At 41.5% G+C, this 24,166-nt stretch overlaps 1 protein-coding gene across 1 annotated transcript; it reads right to left on the bottom strand.

Annotated features, from left to right (window-relative positions):
* Got2 (glutamic-oxaloacetic transaminase 2) lies at positions 1-23,150 on the bottom strand. Its single transcript, XM_077792917.1, has 10 exons — positions 22,945-23,150; positions 12,597-12,753; positions 10,957-11,085; positions 9,343-9,402; positions 8,464-8,625; positions 8,144-8,248; positions 6,862-7,012; positions 5,875-6,040; positions 2,314-2,464; positions 1-1,145 (listed from the first exon to the last, which is right to left on the bottom strand). Exons 1-10 carry the CDS (start codon positions 23,031-23,033, stop codon positions 1,023-1,025), a joined length of 1,293 nt encoding a protein of 430 aa, XP_077649043.1. The 5' UTR covers positions 23,034-23,150; the 3' UTR covers positions 1-1,022.
* Between the last annotated feature and the right edge of the window lie 1,016 nt (positions 23,151-24,166).

Here is a 24,166-nt window from a genome sequence, read left to right on the forward strand (position 1 = left end):
TTGGATCTACAGTAATTTTATTGTAACAGAGAAACCAAGCTGCAGTAAGTCTACATGATTAGAGCAGATGGTGGTTATCGTTCCAAGGGTGAAGCCTAAGCCTGGCTGGCAGCACACAAACCCCAGACTATCTCTTTTCTGATCCTAACCTGTGTTGCCTGACTCATGATGTGAGGTTAGTGGCTGCACAACCACAAGGAATGAAAGCAGAGGTCCAGCGGGCAGAGGCAACACCCCAGGAGGAGACAATTACACAGTCAATGATGAGGATGCTGGCATAAAGTGCAGTCACCTACCCTCGACTATTCTTTGCCAAGAAAGAGAGGGTATGGTATGAGCAGAAAATTATGTTCTCCAATCTTAAATAGATCCTGATATGATGGGGTTCATGGTTAATCAAGCAATAGAATGGGATGGAAATCAAGGCTAGTTATAGGTCTTTGTGTTAAAGAAAAGAACAGCAATGGTAAGAAGAGACAGACATTTTCCTAATTTTCTTAAATAAGACAGGAAACAGCATCTATTATTTTCCTTGCTGCAGTGGCAACAGACTCATTGGTTTTTGAAAGCACAATTTGTGCAGTATGGTCTGTTGATAGGATGTTCCACCATGGGAGGACAACTCAGCCTATAGCATGAGCTATGTCTCAAGCTGGATCTGCAGAGGAACCCCTTCCACCACACAGTGCTTCATTAAAGCTTCTGAAATACTGCAACATCATGACAGGTTTTTGGTGCTGTGACTTTCTTATACATGTAAACTCTTTCAAAAAAGTCGGAGATAAAAGGATGATGGGGGAGTTTGGTTTAAAGCCACAGAGTTCCAGACACCAGCCATGGATGCCTCTGCCCTATCTCACTACATGTTCTTTTCTGAGAAACACATCCAATCACTAAGTGTTATGCACTGTGGTTGAAAGAAATGACCCTCTCCACCATCCACCCTCCCTCATCCTGCATGTGAATCACACAACGGCAGGGGCTGACAACAGAAAGGTTGTCTCTGTTCTTGCACCAGGAAATTACTTGGTGACCTGGTGGATGGCATGTGCAAGGTAGGCCACGTTGCTGGAGGTGACCCCTGCCACAGAGATGCGGCCATCCTTTGTCATGTAGATGGAGAACTCCTTGGTCAGCCGCTCTACCTGTGGAGAGAAAACATTTTGGATATTTCCCAGCTCTGGCACATCCCAATAGCCAACTTGTTAAATGGAAAAAATAACAGCTCTCTTTTCTCACTTATGCCCCATTCCCAGATTCAGTGAGCCAAATTAGAGTAAAATCCTAAGAAGATATGATGAATTCTGAGATGGAACAGGTGGGGAAAAAATCTTAATCACACCACAGAACCAGAATTCAGCCATAGAAGAGCCATTTCTCCTACCTTTCCTTGAAGAACCAGCAGTGGCCACAAGCAATCAAAACATTCTGGGCTAGGGGTGCAACTTAGTGGAAGAGTGCTTCCTAGCATGCAGAGGCCCTGTACTCCATCACCAGAACCTCAAAACTCTCAAGCTAGTGAGTTATGTGGGCCTCAGAAGTAAGTAGCCTTATGGGGGGATACAGATAAGTAAGCAATCAACAGCAATAAAACAGGCCAGGCATGTGGTGCATGCCTGTAGTCCCAGTTACTCAGGAAGCTAAGATGGAAGAATCACTTAAGCCCAATTCTAGACCAGCCTGGGCAACATAGTGAGAGACTCCATCTCAAAACATCAACATCACTGGCTCGTGCCTGTGAAGCCAGCTACCAAGGGGGCTGAAGCAGGATACCAAGTTTAAGGCCAGTCTGGGCAATTTAAGTGAGACCCTGTCTCAAAAAAAAAAAAAAAAAAAAAAAAAAAAAAAAAAAAAAAAAAAAGTCAAGTGTGGTGGTGCATGCCTATATGACTTGTGAGGCCAAGGCAGAAGGATCACAGGTTTGAGGGCAGCCACAGCAACCTTGTGAGGCTATCTCAAAATTAAAACTAAAAAGGACTGTGAATATAGCTCAGTGGTGGTCCAGCATCCCTGGGTTCAAATCCCAGTATATATATTAAAACAAACAAACAAAAAACCCTCAAAACCCGTTGAGGCTCAGTGGTAGAGTGCTTACATACCATGTGCGAGGCTCTGGGTTCAATCACCAATATTGAAACAAAAATAACAAAGCCCAAAACAACACATGAAAGCTATATATTAACTTCACCTAAAAGGGCTCCAAAATAGCCATTTTCAGGGTTACCCTGAACATGCAGGCAACTTACACAGAATTCTTCTGGTTTACAAGGACCTATCCGTTAGTCAACTGTGGGGAAATTAGAGTCCACTCACCTGTTCAGGCTTTAGGCCTGTGAAACAAAACATGCCGATCTGGTCAGTGATGTGCTGCCAGTTGTGGGAGGAGCCCTCCTTCTTGAGGTTAGAGACCAGCTGGGTCCGCATGCTAATGATGCGGTCGGCCATGCCTTTCACTTCCTGCAACCTGCAAGGAGACCCCAAGAGGTAGCTCATTCTGCCAAATACCAACAATGTTTTTACCTCCCGAGTTCCTCTCCTGTTTGCCTCAATTCTTAGTCCTTGATGGAGACATGTTGTCATTGGCCAGGGAAGTAAACTATTTTGTAGCACTGTTTTTTCTAATTTTTGGTACTGGGAGTTGAACCCAGGATCTTGCATATGTTCATCAAGTATTCTGTCATTGACATACATCTCCCTTTTATAAATTTTATTTTAAGACTGGGTCTCATTAAATTGCTCTCACTGGTCTTGAACTTATGATCCTCCTGCTTTAGCTCCTGAGTAGCTGGGAATACAGGTGTGTGCCATCACGTCCAGCTATAGCACTGTTTTAAATTATAGTAATTCTTTGATCACACAACTGAAAGTTAACACACTTGAATATTAAGCAAAGGTATCACTCAAAAACTTAGGAAGACGGAGGCAAAAGCTATGGGTTAAACAAAATATGACATTATTCTCCCGCTTTTTAAAAATTTCTGTTTAACCAGAAGTTTCCAGTTTTTTTTTTTTTTTTTTGGTAATTGTAGATGCATGGCATGCCTTCATTGTATTTGTTTAGTTTTATGTGACTCTAAGGATCAAACCTAGTACCTCATATGTGCTAGTAACGCACTTTACACTGAACTACAACTCCAGCCCCCAATGACATTATTCTTTACATGGGTAGAATAAACATTTCTGCTTCACAATGAAGACAATGCACTGGGAACCTATAACAAGCCAAGCCATGTGCTAGGTGCTGAGGACTGAGAAATGGTCCTTGCTTGTAAAAGCTAACAGAGGGTGACAGGAGCCAAATCTGTAAAAAATCAGCTATGGAACAGGGCCACGTAACGTAATGCTAATGTAAGAATGCTGTGCTAAAAGAGAAGAAAGGTGAATTTGTTCTGGGGAGTAGATAATGCACTCTTCTATGCACACATGCCACTTGATTCTTTTTTTTTTTTTTTGTGGTAGTGGAGAATGAACTCAGGGATTCTCTATCGTTGAGCTACATCACTAGTCCTTTCTTATTTTGATACAGGGTCTTGCTAAGTTGCATAGGCTGGCCTCAACTTGGTGATCCTCCTGCTTCAGCTTCCTGGGATTACAGGACCACTGCACCCTACACCACTCACTTGATTCTGAACAGTCTTCTTCTTTCTCAGAATTTACCCTTATATTTCATTCCCATGGCGCTGTGGGAAATCTCGTCAGAGGTTATTAACTGGATCATGGAAATAGCATGAAGTTTATCTTCCTGGTGTTATGTGTTCACTTTCCTAAACCATCTCTCTATGACCATAATACCCAATGGCTAGAACAGAGTTTACGAACTGTCAATTAAAAGGCTAAATATAGAGTCCTAGGTATGTTTTTCTGACCCAGTGAAACATTTCAAAATTGGGTACTAGCACTGGGCAGTGGCGCCTACTTGTAATCGTAGGAATTCAGGAGGCTGAGGCAGGAAGATCACAAGTTTGAGGCCAGCCTCTCTAACTTAGCAAAAACCTGCCTCAAAATAAAAAATAAAACAAGCTGGGGATGTGGCTCCGTGGTTGAGTGGCCCTGGATTCAATCTCCAGTACCAGGAAAAACAAAAGAAAAAACGGGCACATATAATTTTAGATTTGTAATTTCTCCTAAAAATCAAGAAGCTGACAGCACAATTCTAGTAGTGTGATTACTGGTTGGGCCTGTGGAACCCCTGGCCTCTTTCCAATTGGCATATGATTTTACGTTTCTTGCTCCATTCATCCAGCTCCATTCACTCCAAGGCCCAGGTCCTAAAGGCATCAAGAGTATGACCCATGTGGACACTACCTTAGAAAGCCCCCCACCCTCCCTGTTGTCCAGAGGATAAACAAATTATCTGTGTCTTCTCTTACTTTTTTTGGGGTATTGAGATAGAGCCCAGGGCCTCATGCACGCTAGGCGAGCTCTCTACACTGAGCAGAAGCCCACTTCTCACAATATCAATAAGGTACCTCCTTGTTGGCTCTACCCCTCAGCTTTGATGTTCTTCCTCTCAGTATTTTCACCACAGAAACCACATGGAACTTTCTATGCACACTCTGTACAAAGCATGTCCCTTGTCTGTGCCTTTTCTCAGGGAGGCTTCTCTGTCCATTTTCCCTTTCCTTTCATTTCTTTTAAGGGAAAAAACCCTCATTCTTAAGGCATAGCTCACACAGCAGTCCTCACTACACCCTCAATTTCCACCTGAATCGGCAGCTCTCTTATAGTTAGCATTTATTCCATGCTGTCTTTTATCAATGTTACATGTGTACCTTTTTCACTGGATTCTAAACTTCCTGAAGGTACAAACTGTGTTTTGGTTATCTACTAGCACAGTGTCTGTCAGCTTTATTCACTATAGATCTCAAGCGTGTACTGAAATGCACATATTAAGATAAAAATCTGCTTAGCACAGTGGTGCATGCCTGTAATCCCAGCAACCCAGAAGGCTGAGGGCGAAGGTTCATAAATTCCAGGCCAGTCCTAGTGAGACCCTGTCTCCAAATTAAATAAGGAAAATACAAAGGACTAAGGATGTAGTTCAGTGGTAAAGCACTTGCCTAGCATGTGTGAGGCACTGGGTTTGACTCTCTGTACTGTGTACAAATAAATAAAGGTCCATCAACAACTAAAAAAATATAGGAAAAAAAAAAAAAAGATTAAGCTGGGTGTAGTAGCGCATGCCTGTAATCCCAGTGGCTCGGGAGGCTGAGGCAGGAGAATCTCAAGTTCAAAGCCAGCCTCCACAATGGCAAGGTGCACAAAGCAACTCAGTGATACCCTGTCTGTGAATAAAATACAAAATAGGACTGGGATGGGGCTCGTGGTTGAGCCCCTGAGTTTAATCACTGGTGCCCCCCCCCCAAAAGATTAAGTAACACTAATTTAGAGAACAGGTACTAAGACTTAGATGACAGATAACCAAAACCAAAAATATGAAAAAATATTGATGCAATGCTCGCTATTATTGGGACAAAACCAAAAATGTGGGAGCTGGGGATGGCTCAGTGGTAGAATGCTTGCCTAGTATGTGTGAGGCCCTGGGTTTGATCCCCAGCACTGCAAAACAAAAACTAAAATGTGAAGTTTTAAAATGAAGGAAGTTTTCCTATATATGCTACTTCAATTTGAACTTGATTCTAGGGAAAGGCAGGTTTTATTAAATAGAGATGAAAGAGTAAGAGGAACTGCTATTTCTGAATTATGAAATTTCTTATTTCTGTGGACAAAGTGCACACTTCTTTCTTTCTTCTTATCCCCTTTCACATGTGGAACCTGTAAGGTTCTATTGTCACTAGAGGTCAATTTAAACTAGCTCTGAAGGAGCGGTGGTCAGAACACCTAGGTGGCTGGGGAGTGGCAAGGAATATTTACCACTGCTTTCGCAAATCCGGGGAAGTCAGGATGGTAGAGGCGATCCGGGCCCCGTTGAGAGGAGGGTTGGAATACAAGGGGCGAATCACAATCTTCAGCTGTGACTCCACCCTTTTGGCTTCATCAGCGTCTTTGCAGACTATGGTGAAGGCTCCCACCCGCTCGCCTGAAAAGACAAAATAGATCTTGTCTTCTAGTTCTCCCATCTAATACATTAAAGCAAATCATGATTAAATTTGTTGAATATTATCTGTTTCCACCAGAAGGGACCATGAAAATAATTTTTTATTATAATTAAAGTTTTTTTTTAAATATTTATTTTTTAGTTATCGGCGGACACAACATCTTTGTTTGTATGTGGTGCTGGGGATCGAACCAGGGCCGCACGCATGCCAGGCGAGCGCGCTACCGCTTGAGCCACATCCCCAGCCCCATAATTAAAGTTTTTTTTTTTTTTTTTTTAAAGAGAGAGTGAGAGAGAGGAGGGAGGGGGGGGGGAGAGAGAGAGAGAGAGAGAGAGAGAGAGAGAGAGAGAGAGAGAGAGAGAGAATTTTTAATATTTATTTTTTTTTAGTTCTCAGCGGACACAACATCTTTGTTTGTATGTGGTGCTGAGGATGGAACCCGGGCCCCTGCACGCATGCCAGGTGAGCGCGCTACTGCTTGAGCCACATCCCCAGCCCCGATAATTAAAGTTTTTAGCAGACAGAATGGTGAATTGAGGCGACCAGAAAGTTTGAGTATTCAAGATTTCTTTTCATTTTGTCTATTTTCTTGGCTCCTGAATTAGTTACTTTTTGTTTAGAGAAACAGTAATCAGTTTTCTTAGCTGGAGGAATTCAAGGACACTGAAGAAGATAAAGAAAAATCTGTGAAATCCACTATACCAATCTTTCCTCCCTGGGTAGGGAGCAACATGGATATATACATATGCAACCCAAACTCAAGTTCATCAGAACATATAGCACACTGGGTCCTCTAGCTTACCATATAAGCCCATGTTCTTGGCATATGATTGGCAGAGACAAACATTAATGCCCTGTTCGATGAAGTGGCGCACAGCCCAGGCATCCTTGTTACCATCACCACTGGCAAAGCCTTGGTAGGCCATGTCAAAGAATGCAAAGAGATTCTTTTTCTGGGAAGGAATGAGAAGACCAAAAGCTTTAGGTAGCCATCTGAAGATGTACTATGTAGTTACTTGTACTTACTGGGACCACACCTGTTCCACCCAGATAAAACCAATCCTGTTTTTTCCCCAGATGGCAATTTGGAAGATGTCATAATTTTCCCAGAGTTAAGTATCAGCATATTCTTCAAAAGACATTAAGAAAAGAATCTTAATTTAAGTGTACCCAGAATGCTGCTTAGTCAAACAGAAGACTCTTCTAAGGCCCACAGGAGTCTGGGTAATTATTTTTGGTCTAGTAGCACAGGACCAAACTTTTCTGTTATTAATTTAATTCTGGCAGACTCACAGGGTAGCCTCATTAGAACCATCTCATTTTGAAATGGCTTTGCATGCTGTTTGTCTCACTCTGTTTGTAGCTTAGGTTTGTGTGTATGTGTGGTACTCAGATTGAGCCCAGGGTTGCTCTATCCCTGAATTACATCCCAAGACTTTTTTTTTTAATCTTGAGATAGGGTCTTGTTAAATTGCTGAGGCTGGCTTTGAACTTGTAATCTCTTGGCTCAGCCTCCTGAATCACTGGGATTCCAGGCATACACCACTATGCCAGGCTTCTGCAGCTTAGATTTGACAAAAGTTAGCGAAAATGGGGACACAAGATAATAGGAATAACAATAATCCTTCCTCTGTAGGAATTCTGATGCCTTCTCTGATAGCCAGCTACACTCTGGGAGTGATAATGACAAAGTCAAGGAAAAGTGGCAAGGAAAGAATTGGTGGAAAAAGGGAAAAAAAAAAAAAAAAAGGAAAGGGCTGTGCCAGTAATCACTGCCCAGGACAGCCACAGGCACCATCAGCAGACACCCTGGGCCAGCAGTCTGTTGTGCAATGGGCCAATGACAGGTTTTATCAGAATTCACTACATCTGGGCTGAGAAATAAAAATTATTTTCAAATTGCTCATGTATCATCAATTACAGAACTAATTATGCAAATGAGGAGACCCTTCCTGACAGCTTATCATGTGTAGAAAGTTTGTACAGGCTCAAGGTTAATTAATTCTTATTGTTAAGACTTTGTCAAGTTAAGAATCAAGGCTAGTTACTAAACAGAACTGTCACCATCTGTTCATCCTCCTCACCTTTACCACAGATGCTATTTCCTTCCACTGCTCAGGACGAGGGTCCACTCCTGTGGGATTGTGGGCACAGGCATGCAGGAGAAGAACACTCTGCTCTGGCATTTTCTAAAGAGAAAGGGAACTAAAAGATGACTCTGTTTTGCAGCTTTTTAGGTTCCACGGGGTCACTACTTCGTAAATAATAAAGGAAACCTGAGGTCTAGGAATTAGCTCCCTCTCAGTATTTGAAAATATTAGGGCCCAGCTGGGAGACATCAAATGTCCACAAGGAAGTTTATGCCTTGTTCCTTCACCCTTCCCACCCTGAGTGCCACACTTACCGAAATGTCTTCTATGGCGCCTGTGAAGTCAAAACCACAAGTCTTGGGGTCATAGTACCGATAACCCTGTAGCTTCATGCCAGCATCCCTGAAAATGGGTGTATGATTTCCCCAGGACGGTTTGGGTAGAAAGACATCTCGGCTGAACTTAAAAAATCTTTCCTAAGAGATGGGATGAAGGGGAATGGAAAAAATGAAGGAAAAAAAGAGTAAAAACATTGGTATGTTTCCTTGAGAGAACACTTTTTTTCTGCTGAAACCCAACTTAACTCTATGGTGGAGAGATGCACTGACTCAGCAGCAAGACTGTGTGGGTGACTCAGGCTTTGACAGTTACCCTTGCTGTGTGGCCAAGGACTATCTGGGCCTCACTTTCTTCACTTATAAAATGGGTTAATGGAACTTCCCTTACAGGGATTAAATGAGTTAAAATACAAAAGCTCCCTAGTAACAGTATGTGGTCAATAAACTCAATTTCTCATTATTATTATATCTTCCATGTAATTTTTCCAAAGTACTTTCTTTCCTTTTTTTTGTTACCAGGGATTCAACCCAGAGGCACTTAACCATGAGCCACATCCCCACCTCTTTTTAATATTTTATTTAGAGACAGGGTCTCACTGAGTTACTTAGGGTTTCTCTATGTTGCTGAGGCTGGCTTTGAACTCATGATCCTCCTGCCTCAGCCTCCTGAGCTGCTGGGATTACAGGAGTGCTCTCGGTGCCCTGTTAAGTACTTTCTTTTTTAAATCAGAGAAAAGAAATCTGCCAACTCTGTGGAAAGAGGAAACCTACTTCTGAATCAGCAGTCAAATACACACATGACAGGAAGCCCTGCTGCTCTCAAAAGTTCTTTTCTAAAGGAGTTTCCAGACTCACCATAAAATTGGCTCCGACCCTTAAGGCGCCAGTTCCAGAAATGGTCTGCACGGTGACAAACTGTTGGAGAGACGCCGATGGTCAGTGATGTGGCTAGCCACAGAGAGGATCTACTCTGTCTAGTCAGTACCCTTTGTGCCTTTGTTTCTGGGCACTGGGGATTGAACTCATGGGCACTTGACCACTGAGCACATCTCCAGCCCTCTTTTGTATTTTATTTAGAGATAGAATCTCACTGAGTTGCTTGGCACCTTGCTTTTGCTGAGGCTGGCTTTAAACTTGCCATCCTCTTGCCTCAGCCTCCCAAGCTGCTGGGATTACAGGTGTGCACCACAGCACCTGGCTTAATATTCTTTGTTTTTGAGAAGCTAATTCCTTATGGCCTGGTAGTACTATCCGTGTTACATGGAAAACTTCTAGAACACAAAAAAGCATAAGAGACCAAGAACAGTCATTATGTTATTACTCTAGAATTATATAAAATGAACCGATACTCTGAATATCAACGTTCTTTGAAAATCAAGTCAGTAAGTACATTAGGATGTTTGTATGTTTTATTTATTTATTTTTTTGTGGTGCTGGGAATCAAACCTAGGGCCTTGCACATGCCAGGTAAGTGCTCTACTACTGGACCACACTCCCAACCTATACATGTTGTCTTCCTTCTAGGCCTACCCAGAAAAATAAATACGAAAATATAGTCTTTAAAAAGCACATGTTTTTCTTCAAGAGAAAGTAAACCACAATGCACTTAAGTTCACATGTTGGGAGCATGGTCTTCTCTTTTTGTTTGTCACATGTTTTGTTTATTTTTTTAATCTTTTAAAATATTTTCCTGTATTTTTTATTAATGTATGATAATTACAAATAATGGTGGGACTCACTGTTACCTTTTTTTTTTTTTTGGGGGGGGGGTTACTGGGGATCCAACCCAGAGATGCTCAACCACTGAGTCACATCCCCAGACTGTTTAACATTTTACTTAGAGACAGGGTCTCACTAAGTTGCTGAGGCTGGCTTTGAACTAGAGTTTCTCCTGTTTTAGTCTCCCCAGACACTGGGATTACAGGTGTGCACTATTGTGCCCAATCTGTTACATATTTGTATATGCAAGGGATGGGTCTTCTTTCTTTCAATGCCCAAAATAGTTGGGACAGGGATGCCGACAAAACCAGATTGGTTCTGCCTCCCACAGTCCACCTGTGGGTGGTTTCTACCTGCTTCTCTCATCTAAGATGGAAGCTTAGCACACGAGTGTGGGGACAAATTATAGGCCTAAAACTAGTCCCAGGTAGGCAGTTCTAAAGCATGGTTAATGTAAGATGAACATAATACATGGACACTAATAGCAAAAGTAGGGCCAAACCTATCTATCATTTTTAGGATTATTAGTACATTTTTAGAATTGATGTTATATGAAATCTTTTTAGTTACTGCCAATTTAACTTTATTAGCAAGTGTAGCCACCTCAATCACCACACACTTATAATCTTTTCCTATTTGTTTAAAATTGTTTAAATTACTTAAAATTTGTTAATAAATTTGTTTAAATTACTTTAAATTTGTTACAGATAAAAGCAGACCCTGTATGATGCCAGAGTCTGCTTGGCTTACCCGGCCACTTTTCAACACCTCACTGTTCTCACCCAGGGCTAGTTCTGCGGATGCTTTACAAAATTCAGCCAGTCCACCAATGGGCAGGTATTCCTTGTCCAAATTTTTTGCAGCAATCTGGGCCTCTGCCTAGACAAAAGAAGAATGCATCTGTTTAGTTTCTTCTCCCTACCTGAAACTAAGATTACTAATTAATATTTTACAGTTAAATTCTGGAAGTCATCTTGCTTTGAGAAAAGTCTTGCTATGTTCTAGATTTTTTGTGGGTAGGTATACAGTCTCTCCTGATAATCATTTACATAAAATGCCATTCTTGGAATGCACAAAAACAAAGTTTAGGTGCAATAGCTAAAGTAGATATAAGGTGACAAAACTAAATACATGAAAGGGAAGCATTTCAAGGTGTCTGCCAGTCTAGGAACTTCCAAGAATTAATAGTCATAGCCACATATTTTCATGCTTTAGAGTCAGAGGCCTGGCTGTCGCTTATCAACTATATGAGTTATTTAACCTTCCTGAGTCCCATTTTCCTCATTTGTTAAACATAGGGACAACTGTTTTTTGTTTTTTTTTTTCCCTCCTGTACTGGGGGTATTGAGCCCAGAGGCACTTAACCACTGAGCCACATCCCCAGCACTTTAAAAAAATATATTTTACTTAGAGAAGGGTCTCACTGAGTTGCTTAGGGCCTCTCACTAAGGTGCTGAGGCTGGCTTTGTACTCATGATCCCCCCAAGCCACTGGGATTACAGGCATGTGCCACCATGCCCAGTGGGACAACTGTTTTAACGTCTCATGTGGCTGAAGTGGGTGTTAATAAGGCAATGTATAATAGTGCTTGGTGTCGCTGGAGTTTGTAACAATAGCGAATGTAAATTAAATAAATTATTATTATTTTTGGTGGTGTTGGGGATCAAACCCAGGGCTTTGTGCATGCTCGATAAGCATTCTAGTACTGAGCTACAACCTCAGCCACGAATAATTTTTAAAACCTGTTCTTAAGTGGGTTAATTATATGAAAGTTAAAATAGAAACCAAGTCACTAATAGAATGAATGAAAAAAAAAACTGTAGTTCAGCAAGAAGGATGGACAGCGCATACCTGTGGACAAGGGTTTTTCTAAGGCAAACAAAATGGAAGAAAGAGAAAATAATAATAGTAACTCTCATGTACAGAGGGCTATTTTCCTCTTGCCAAGAGACAATGTTTAAATTTTTGGTCTTCTTGTGTACCCTCATGTTGAAATATGACACTGTCTATTTTAAAATCTTGGAAAAGACAGTATGATTCTAGCACCCCCTCCCCCTGCCTTTTTTTTCTTTCAGTAATAGAAATTGAACTCAGGGGTACTCTTCACTTAGCTACTTCTCCCAACCTTTTTTTATTTTGAGTCACTAAGTTGCCTAGGCTGGTCTTGAACTTGCGATCTTTCTGCCTCAGCCTCCCAAGTCACTGGGATTACAGGTACGCACTATAGTGTCTCTCATTTTTAGAGCCAGGACTAAACCAGAAATCCTGAGCAATGCACACAGTTCATGCCAGAACTAGAGCCCAGGGCTGTGGCTGTACTCTTTCCGTGGCTGTCAGGTGCTCCCCTCTGTTCATTCTTCTTAACCAGCTGAGGCAGATGGCAAGCTCACCTTCCGGACGCTAGGGAGCACATAAGGCTTTCCATTATCATCTCGGTAGGCACCAACTCCCAGGTTCATCTTTTTGCTGTTGGTGTCTCTCTTGTAGGCTTCAGTGACTCCCAGGATGGGATCTGGGGGTCCCATTTCTACATGGGCCCACCAAGAGCTGAAATGAGAAATACCTTGTCTCAGTCACTTAGTGAGATCCCACGGGCAGAGTCGTGCTTGATCTGCCAAAGATACATTTCAGCAAATGTCTGCATACTACGCACAGGGTACAGTAACAGGTACTGATAATCCAAGAATGCAGAAGACTTCAGAGCACTTTGTGGAAACTTAGAGAGCAATAATTTCAACACAGATACTATGAGATGCAGAAGGTGGGGCATCCGGATTACTATGGGAGAATGGGGTACATGTGTAAGCTCTTAAAGCACCCTAAACCTGACCTGAATTCTCATCCAAAGAATACTTCAAGTCATCTGGCAGTGAGAAGCTGAGAGTGGTAAAAGATGGGACAAGAGAAGCAAGGGGTGTTCAAGAATCTCATGTGCCTCTGTGAGGGGCCTGGATTTGATCCTGTTCTCAAATCTGTTAGAGCATGGTTAGGGATGCTTGCTAAACACCCTGGGGTCTGCCTCAGATGTAGTAACACCTGGAGAAACATGAAATTTTTTTTGAGGGTGACGGTGATTATGTGAGGGGAGTGACAAAGTGAGTGGACTTGGAGCAGGGCACTAAATCATAAGTGGTAAGGGTGGATGCAGAAGGATCAACAAAGAAGCTGGTTGCTTAAGACAAAGAGATGAGGACAAGAACCAGGATCATGACAGTAGGGGCAGAGAGGGAGAGAGTTGAAAGATGCTTAGGAATTTAAAATTGGCAGGAAGAAATGATTATAACATCCTACTGGTTCCATTATTACTTAAAGGGTTAAAATGTTTGACATAGTCATCATTTTATATTTGTATGTGATGATTTTACCTTAGCAAAGCCAAACAAAATGACCATTCTATAATAGTCTTAGAGACCATCCGTGGATGCCAATGGAATCACCTGACTGGGCAGGCTGAGTTGTGCTGCTGGGGAAGTGATCTCACCTTTCCTTGGCTCCCAGAGTGAATGTGAAGCCCAAGATGCAATAGAATCCCCCACACATACCCCCACCCCAGACTAAACTCAGGGCATTACACATGCTAGGCAGCTACTCTACCACTGGGTTATACCCAGCCCACAATTCAACTTCAAATGACTTTTTTCTGGTTTGTTCCCCACTCTCTTCTGATTTTATTTTTGGTTCAGTTATGGCCAACAAGCTAGTTCCTGTTTTATAGTAGCAATGAGTAGGATCTCAGTAGAAGGACGGCAGAGAAAGATTCTCTGTTGGGTGAGAATGACAGAGATCTGCTTTGTTAGGTCTTCTTCTTCAGTTTTCTTTTAAAACTTGGAGCTTAAATCAACTAGGAATTCTTTGGCTTAAAAAAAAAAAAAATTCAGACCTGAATATTTTGTTTTGTTTACTGTGGTCCTATAACCAAAAGTGTATCTGAAGAGCTATAACCTTGGCATATGTAAGTTATTCAGAACTTTAATTTAATTAAAAAACAAACAAACAAACAAACTTTGAGTGCCTGAATGTGAAATGCTTTCTATCTCTGAGAGTACAGATAAATTAGATGATAAATGTCTCAAATAAAAGATTTGAGTTATATTCATAAATACAGCAATCCTAAATTTCCCAGGAAATTGGAAAGCAAATTTCTAGTACTTTCAATGTACTACTCTTAAATTTGTTTTCATCTTATTTTATCAATAAACCAGTGTATGTTTTGGAAAAGCAAACATACATAGAATAAAATGCATGCTATACTATACTTAACATGAAAAGTCACAGCTGTTTTCATTAAAATTATCAAAGATTTACTCATGTGAACTTGAATTCCTAAAGTGTTTCTGAATTCATTTAAGAAAAACAGCGTTGCTGGGCTCGGTGGCCCAAGCCTGTAATCCCAGCTACTCAGGAAGCTGAGGCAGGTAAATTTTAGGCCATACTGGGTAAATTAGTCAGACTCTGTCTCAAAATAAAAAAGATGTAGCTCAGAGTTAGAGCTCTACTGGGTTTGTCCCAGTTTAAAAAAAAAAAAAAGTAAAATTATGAAAAACAAATTTGCATTACACCAATTAATCTCTCAAACTTCTAATTTCAATAGTAATTATATACTTCTACTCTCTCTCTTATTTTTTGGTACTGGGGATCAAACCCAGGGGTGCTTAACCACTGAGCCACAACTCCAGCACTTTTTAATATTTTATTTAGAGACAGAGTCTCACTGAGTTGCTAATCTGCTGAGGCTGGCTTTGAACTTGTGATCCTCCTGCCTCTGCCTCCCAAGTTGCTGGGATTACAGGCATGTGCCACTGTGCCCAGCTACTTCTATTCTTATTAATAGATTTGTTAGAACAAGTTTATATTTATAGGAAATCAATCATAATTTTCATCCACTCCTAGTTTACCCCATTGTTAACATTGTATATTAGCATAGGACATTTGTTACAATTAAGAAACTCATAAAGACACATTATTAAGTCCACTAATTATTCAGATTTTCTTAGGTTTTACTTATTTCTGTTCCAGAGTTCCTTCAAGTTTACCAAACTAAACTTAGTTGTCTTGTCTCCTTAGGTTTCTCTTGGCTGTGATAGTTTCAGACTCTCTTTGTTTTTGATGCCCTTAAATGGTTTTGGAGAATGTTGGTCAGGTTGTATGTTGCAGGATATTCCTCTATTGGTATTTGATGTTTTTCTTGAGATTAGACTGGGGTTATAGATTTTTTGGAGAATAGTAATTATACTTTATAAAATGTCAGCTTAAAGATAATTTCTAAGACCTTTTAGGTAAATTTTTTTGTATTGGGGATTGAACCCAGGGGTATTTAACCACTGAGTCACATCCCTAGCCCTTTTAAATATATTTTATTAGAGAAAGGGTCTTGCTGAGTTGCTAAGTGCCTAAGTTGCTAGACTGGCTTTGAACTAGAGATTCTCCTGCCTCAGCCTCCCAAGCCACTGGGATTACAGGTGTGCATCACCAAGTCTGATCATCCCCAGCCCTTTAAATTTTTTTTTTTTTTTTTTTTGAGACAAGTCTTACTTAATTGCTGAGACTGGCCTTGAACTTATAATCCTGCTTTAGCCTCCCAAATTGCTGGGATTAGAAGGGTAAGCTGCCACATGAGGCTTCTTTAGGTAACTAAATCTTAGACTAATATTAGAATGAGTTAATTAATGGTTTAACTAATCAACGGATATCCAGATAATTTCTTTCTAAGTAAGATAGGATACAGGCACACTGAGTACTAAGCATAATTTAAAGTTTATATATTTTTTGCTTATTTTTACATGCTCTTGGGAGGGTAGCTGTGAGTCATTATAATGAATATGCTCTGTTACAACAGAGGGTATAGAAGGCGTGTGTGTGGCTGTGAAAGTTGTACTCAGTGTGTTCATGAGCTGCTTAAAATGCAAACTAGCGGGAGGCTGGCATCATTGCCTCCCTATTTAGTTTTCTCTGTGAAATAGAAGTTATTTTGGTTAAAAGATAATCAATATGTTGTTGAGAACATACTGTAATAGGATCAATAGTGATAGAGAAACACAACTGTGTTTTGTTTTCCAAGGAAAAAAAGCAGCAGTTGTTCTCAAACTTTTTTTGAATTTAAATCCCTTTATACTCTTTAAGCTTATTGAGGACTCCAAAGAGCTTTTGTTTGTTTATTTTTCTGCCTTAAGTTCATTTGTGCAAACAGCACAAGAGGGCATCAGCACCATGCAGACGGCAGCTGCTGGGTTACAGCAGTCTTTCTGCCATCAGGTTGGCAGGCAGAGGCCGAAACCATGGAGCCTGGGCACCTTTGGAAGCCTGAGAAGGAATTGAAGCTGAAGCCCTAGCCAGAGTCTTCTTTTGGGTTTTGGCCTGGGCTTTTTTGGCTGGCAGGGCCCAAAACCCTCGGCATTGTGGGAGCTCGGGTGAGTGACAAAGGCAAGCCAATTGAGCTGTGGCTGAAGCCCCTCAAAGAGCATTTATTTATGTGTGGTATAATTATGTTTATTAGACTAGAAATTAAAACTCAAGAACTTTGTTGTACTTATCTTTGAGTCACTTGAAAATAGCAATGATGAAAACACTGCAAACTGCTATTTATGTTAGCATAAATAATTTTTTTTTTTTTTTTTTTGCAGTGGGTGCTGGGGCTTGAACCCAGAGCTTCATGCATGAAAGAGCTAATGTTCCTTCTCAGGCTTCCAAAGGTGCCCAGTTTTATGTTTAATTTAAAAAATTTATTGTCATTTTGGTTAAATAGAAAACCATTGATTGGCTGTTTCTCAGGCACTCACAATCCTATCTTAATTAAGTGGCCAAATATCATGTAACAATTTAAAAAAAAAAATCTTTATTTTGTTTATTTATTTTTATATGGTGCTGAGGATGGAACCCAGTGCCTCATATGTGTGAGGCAGGCTCTCTGCTATTGAGCCACAACCCTAGCCCCTCATGTAACAATTTTTTAAAAAATCAAATTCAAACAAAATTTTCAGACTTTCATTGAAATTATCTTTGATATTTTCCAGAGGGCCCCTAGAGAGTATTGGCTTTTCTTCAAATAGTCTTCTGGCAGAATAGATACATTAATATTACCATGAAGATTTTTACCTCATGGTAAATATTGAGCAAAGTAATATGGTAAATATTAATATTATGCCCACATAAATAAAAGGTCTTGAGGCGCTTTAGCTGTAATCTCAGAGAAAAAGATTAGTTTACTCCTTTTCTTCAGAGGAAATAGGAAAGAAGCTTTTTACATGGCTTCATATTACATAAAATGAAGTCTTGCCAGGTGTGTTAGTGCACACCCATAATCCCAATGACTCCAGAGATTGAGGCTGTAAGCTTGAGGCCAGCCTCAGTAATTCAGTGAGACCCTATAACAAAATAAAAAATAAAGAGGGCTGGGGAGGTCACTCAATAGTGAAGTGCCCTTGGGTTCAATGATCAGTACCACAAAAAACAAAAACAAAGACTTTCAGATCTCCTAGATTAATCATTAACTTGTGTGGGAGTGTGTGTGGCCGGTGCAAACCTATAATTCCAGCAACTCAGGTGGCTGAGGAAAGAGAATTGCAAGTTCCATGCCAGCCTCAGCAACTCAGCGAGGCCTTAAGCAACTGAGGAGATCCTGTCTTAAAATAAAAAAACAAAAATTGTTGGGATGTAGCTCAGTGATTAAGCATCCCTGGTACAAAACCTAAAACAAAAAAACAAAATGCAAAAAACAAAACAAAAAAAAAATTGTGTGCATTAACATGTGCTAAGAGCTGGGAATGTAAAATCATCATCCCTTACCACCAGGGCAGTCCAATGGGATGGCCAGGAGGGAGCTGAGGGAGCTAGAAACAATGCAGGTTGGAAGTGTATGTGTGTGGTTGAGGAGGGGGGCGAGGAGAAGAGGATTCACAGAGACAAGGAGAGGCCCAGGGCACTGCATATGGTTTATGGGAGCCTGAGGAGAGGACTTAAGAGCTTAAGGAAGGGGAAGAGAGTATAGGGTTAGGAAGGTTTCCAGGAGGAGGTGACCCATGAGCTGAATGCTAAGGATAAAGAAGGGGGAAAGGCCATTCTAGGAAGAGGCTTAAGAATACCGTCTGAGGATGGGAAGGAGCTTGGTGTTGCACTGAAAGTGAAAGCTCAGGAAGCAAGGCTCCAAATCACTCAGGTTGAACAGCTCCTGTTCTCTTGGTAAACATACACCTAATCTCTACCAAGCACGTGGATGGCACGTGGATGGCAGGTATGGCGTGGCAGTACAGAGCTGTATTCATGCTCTTGTGCTGGGTTCAGAATTGCCTCAGAGTCAATAGCCGTGATTGGTATATACAATTAATTCTGTTACTTAACAGTAATAATGGGGACAGAACCTGGGGCCTCATGCAAGCTAGGCAAGCACTCTACCACTCAGTTACATCTCCAGGTCTGTTTTTTTTTTTTTTTTTTTTAATTTTTTAAAATTTTGAGACAGGGGGCTGGGATTGTGGCTCAGTGGTAGAGCGCTCGCCTAGCATGCGCAGGACCCGGGTTCCATCAGCACAACATAAAAAAAAAATAAAGGCATTGTGTTGTGTCCAAATACACCTAAAAAATAAATATTAAAAAAAAAAATTTGAGACAGAGTTTTGCTGAGACTGACCTTGAATTTACAATCCTCTAGCTCTGGCCTCCCCAGTAGCAGGGATTACAGCTGTGCACCACCACACCCAGATGCTTACTTCTTTTAATGGTCTCCTTTAGTAGCTTGCCTTGGGAAAACTGCATGGATTCAAACAGCAGCTCAGCCACCCACCAGCTGAGTGAAGGCAAGTGAAATGACTCCTCTAAGTCTTATCTTTCCTTATCCATAAAATGGGTCCTAATGGTACCCCTATATTGCAGGGTGGATATAAGCTGTCCAGTGCAGGTCTTTTCTGCCTTTCAATTACTTCTACTTACCCCCCCCCCCAATAGTCTCAGGAGACATTATCATAATCATCCTCCCTCCTCATGAGTTCTAGTGTCAGAATTCAAAATCCCCACTTTCCCCCTCTTTTAAATTGTTGCTTCAGGCTGCTTGGCCATTTCTAGCACCTAAACAATAGTAAGAAACACAGATACCTTGAAACAACTTCTAAATTGGGCCTGAAGAAAACTCTGTTATTTCTTATCCACAATTCAGATCCTGAAAAAACATGTAGCCATCTGCCTATCTATATCACTGTCATTAACTGCTGAGTGAAAGGAATACTTTGAATGTCAAGGGCATATTAGATTATAAAAGAGCAACTTCTAGAAAGTAACTTTCTTTTTTCTTTTTTTTGTGGTGGAAATTGAACCCAGGGCCTTGTGCATGTGAGGCAAGCACTCTACCGAATGAGCTATATCCCCAGCCCAGTAACTTCCATTTTTAAAAAGGTGGTCTGCCTCCAAGGCTCTTATACAACGATGACAGAGCTGCCCCTAGCCACAAGGACAGAAGGCATCCTTCTTCTTCTTCTTACATTTTTAGTTGTAGATGGACATATACCTACTACAGAGCCACAACCCTAGTCCAGCCATTCTCATTAAATAGTGTGAAAAACACTTATTTGTCAAGTTCTTTAAAATGTTCAGCATATAAATCCATTCTCTCAGAAACTACTGCCTTCAGTCTTCCGGTCTCTTAAGAATAATGCTAAAAGTAATGTCAAAATACTGAATTTTAAGCACTCTGTATATAGGAGCAGCAGTAACTCAATTTGATCAGCTCTTCTTTAGTAATCATTTTTCAGGTCCTCTATGTCCTTTATTATGCCACTCCTTAAAATGCAAAAGATTATGCAGATGTTTAAGAAATTGCACTAGATGAAACAGGGTGCTCTGGAGATAAAATTGATGCTGATAACCTATGGCTTACAAAGTGATTCCTATCAAGGCCCTTTGGACGTAAGCACAAAGCCTCAAACAATGTTTGACCAGTCCATCAATATTTGAGCAATATTGACTAGCCAACCAAAAGACATTAGGTACAAAGTATTCAGATAAACATTTCCAGTTCAAATGCCTTGCATTTCTTGGAGATATTAGCCTATCCAGTGCTCTAGTTTTAAAAATGCATTTCCTCACATTCTTCTTATTTTAAAACGAGAAGTTAATTAACTTGCCCATGATCACAGAGCTAAAAAAGGCACAAATCATACAACAATTGTGATCTTTTAACTACTGGTTCTTGTACCACTATTGCACACTGCTTTTCAAAGGGGGGTCTTATAATACTCCTTCAGTCATTTCACAAAAACATTAAATAATAAGAATTAAAATTCATAAGGCTTTGGTTTCTATCCCTAGCACCACAAATAAATACAAATCATTATAAATAAAAATACATTAGTATGTCACTATGCATAGGTCAACACAAAAGTTATGTTCATTGTTTTCATTTTAAACAATTTGGCTAAATGAAATAATAAATTTAGAAAGCATTTCACATAAATGATTTGAGTATGAAAAGTATTTCATTGGATAAATTCTGAGTTCTTCAGAATATCAATTGCCAAGGTTTTAGGTTTTATTGTATTAAAATTAGTTTTTTTAAAAGAATCTTAAAAATAAAATAAAGAAACTTCAAAGGGTTTTCCACTTAAATTTTAAGTGGGAATTTTTAATGTTTACCACTTCTAGCATTTGGCTTTAAGTAAAAATCACTTCCACTGTGGAGGGAGTGAAGGATCTCACTTCCTTGTTTGAATAGTTACAACCACCAGACAGGGCATCTATCACCCAATCCTAGATCACTGTTTAAATCTGAATGGCAGCTCCTCCTCATCAGATACTCTAATATTTTAAGACTTTTTTTTTTGTTCCATAATTTGAAGCATTATGGTCCTCCTATGTGTTTAGATTTTGATATAAAATTCAACATTTGTATCATATTTGTTTTAAAAATAGGGTTTGAACATTCACTTTCAAAGACCTGCCAGGCACTATTATATAAGTGCTGTGAAACCACACTGAACAAAGTAGGTAAGGTCTCTGCTCTCATATACCCTCCATTCCCCTTTTAAATTTTTGAGAGTTATGCTAAGTTGCCCAGCCTGGTCTAAAATTGTGATCCTCCTGCCTCTCCTTCCAGAAAAGCTAAAGTTACAGGTGTGGGCAGGGCCACCTGGCTCATGTAATTTGCACTCTAATGGGGAAAAGGCAGAAGAGAAAAAAAAAAAAAAAACCCAGCTCTCAAAAGGGAAAGAATAACTAAAAGGTCACACCAAAAAGAGAACTTCACCAAGCACTGTAGTTCTAGAGCTCAGGTCATCCAGCCAAACCCATAAAAACAGAGTTATTTTAAGATTACCATATGGTGAAATGGACTTTCTCTTAATTAGAGTTTTAAGCATTTCTTTTTGTTCTCCAATTTTTCTTCATAAATCACTCTTAATTATGGCCCACTAGGTAGGTAAGCTTAAAGAGCACACACTGACAGCGAGCCAAGAAGGATCCAAATAAGGGAGAGAAGAAAGTGGAAAAGCCAGGGCAAAACTGTACTGCCAAGAGTGTGGGGCTTTGGAAAGGACAGGCTGTTCTGCTGACTTAAAGACCTTGTGCATATATTCAAAGGAAAGGTCAAAGAACGTATAATAGGCTTCTGGTAGTTAATATCTGCTTGGAGGTGGTTTTAAGATTGGGCTCCTCATTAGGTAGTACTTAAAAGTGGCAGCCCCAAATCGGCTTGTGTGAATTAATCGCCTGGATCAGGTTTCCACTAGGAAGAAATTCCTACTTTATTTTATGCTCTGAAATTTCCTTCTGTCCTACATATCACAATTTAAAACTACATATTTGTCATTTTTTGGAGAGAAGTATGTCTTTCCCTCTAACTTGTCCACGGCTGTATCGCCAGCATCTATCTGGAATAGTGCCTGGAGAAACTGGGGTTACGAAATACGGAATGAATGAGCACAGCGAGATGGAAGAGATGGAAAGACTGTGGATTCCCTACGGCCAGACCTCCTAAGGGTTTAAAAAAAAAGGGGGGTGCACTACACTTCAGTCCTTTCCCATCCAAAGACCAAAAGGGTCAGCCGGGACACAGGTGGTAAAACCCACTGGAGGATGCCGCACGCCAAGGTCACGGGATGCAGTGAGGAGAGCGAGGTCCGAGAGCCGGCACTCTGGGCACTTTCTTCCAGGGCGTTTCCTTCCCCCTGTCACGCAGGCAGCAGCCAGCCGCCGCCCTGTCCAGCCCAACTCGCCCCGGCTCCAGCAAGGCTAAGACCGGTGCGCCCGGCCGCCCCCCAGGGCAGCCGGTCAAGGGCACGCGCGCCCCCCAGGGCCGTAGCCAATCGGCGCGAGGCAGCCCCGGCGCCACAGCCAATCGGTGCGGGGCTGGCCCGGGCGCCGCAGCAGGCGTGCTCACCCAGCCCCGCACCCCCACCCGGCCGACTGAGTATCTCGGACTTTCCCTTGAATGGGAGTCCGGGTGCCGCAGAGGGCCACACTTCCTTTCTCAGGGCATTGCGCCGGCTCGCTCTCCTGCGATGCCTGGTGCAAGGGAGAGAAGGGACGTGGGGCTCTGAGGATCACTGTGAGGCGTGGACACACAATTCTCAGCCTCCAGCGAAGGGAAACCTTGGAGGTTGCACAAAGGGAGATGTGTGTGTGTGTGTGTGTGTGTGTGTGTGTGTGTGGTGTGTGCGTGTGTGTGTTGAGTTTGGAAGCGGGGAGGGCTAGATGACCCACGGTGCCCATGCCTTTGGGCAGGCCTGTCCTGCTCCATCTCAGTATCCCTTCGCTTACCTGGCTCTGGCAAAGGCTGCGGCGGCAAGGCCCGGGTGGAAGGCGCCAGCGGCCCCGGAGAGGATGCGGCTGGAGTGCAGTAGGGCCATGGTGGATGGCAAGAGGGCAGTAGATAGCGCAAGACAGAGCGGAGGGCAAGTGGCCGCAGGCACAGAGGCGCGGGCTCCTGAACAAGGTGAGGACCTCGACTTCCCTGGGTGAGGCTAGAGCGGCCGCGCTCGGTGCCTGAGCTACGTCACAGCGTCCTCTGGCGGCCGGGAGTGGAGCGGCTAGGCTTCCGCAGAGGTCCTGGGGAAAAAAACCGATAACCCTTTTATCTTAGCATATCTTGGTTGAATACTCCCTGCGCCCTATCGATCCGTTAGCCAGGCCTCACTTGGTTCATTATGCCGGTGCCCAGAGGCAGCTACTAGTAACCAATCTGAAGACTGAGAAATGTAGGCAGACACGGGTGAAACATTTTCTCAAGTCCCTAACAGTCATTAAAGGTGGCCTTACTTTCTCAACCATCAGCCCGACTGCAGGTCATCTCACCTTCCTGAATGCTTCCTTATCCCTGTTATGGAGAGGATAGCAGGGGTATTTTGTGGGGCAGTTGTGAGGATTAACCGAGATTAGCAGATTATGTCTAAAAACAGGGTCTGATTTAGTAAGCACAAAATAACTCATGGTTAATTAATGACGAACAGTGTATGCTAGATCCTTATAATTTTGTGTGAAAGGAAACAAATCATTTTTTTCTTTTAAAAAAGGATTTATTTAAAATGCTACACAAAATTTTGAAAGGATAGAGTGAATTAATTTGAGAAAAGTTTGCAAGTTAAACAGGTCCACTATTAAAGTTTGCAAGTCAAACAGGTCCACTATTAAAAGTGCCATTCTCTGACACTCTCCTCTAAAACTGAGATAGAACTGTGCCATTGCCAACTTAATTTATTCTTTGTGGCTCTGTCTATATGATGAAATCCAGATAGCTACATAAGGTCACATGGCAGGTCCTTCCAGTCCAACCATAATATACTGTCTCCAACTCACATTCATTCTCTCTCTCAGGACCTTAACCTATACTCCCTTTGATTACATCTGTAAAGACCCTATTTCCAGATAAATCACATTAGCAGGGATCCTGAGTTAGAACTTGAATATTTATCTTTTTAGGGGACACATTTCAACCTATAACAACCATTATCTGCAAACCCAACAATTAAACATTGAAGTATAC

This window comes from Urocitellus parryii, chromosome 15 (assembly GCF_045843805.1).
Source record: "Urocitellus parryii isolate mUroPar1 chromosome 15, mUroPar1.hap1, whole genome shotgun sequence".
Lineage (NCBI taxonomy): Eukaryota > Metazoa > Chordata > Mammalia > Rodentia > Sciuridae > Urocitellus > Urocitellus parryii.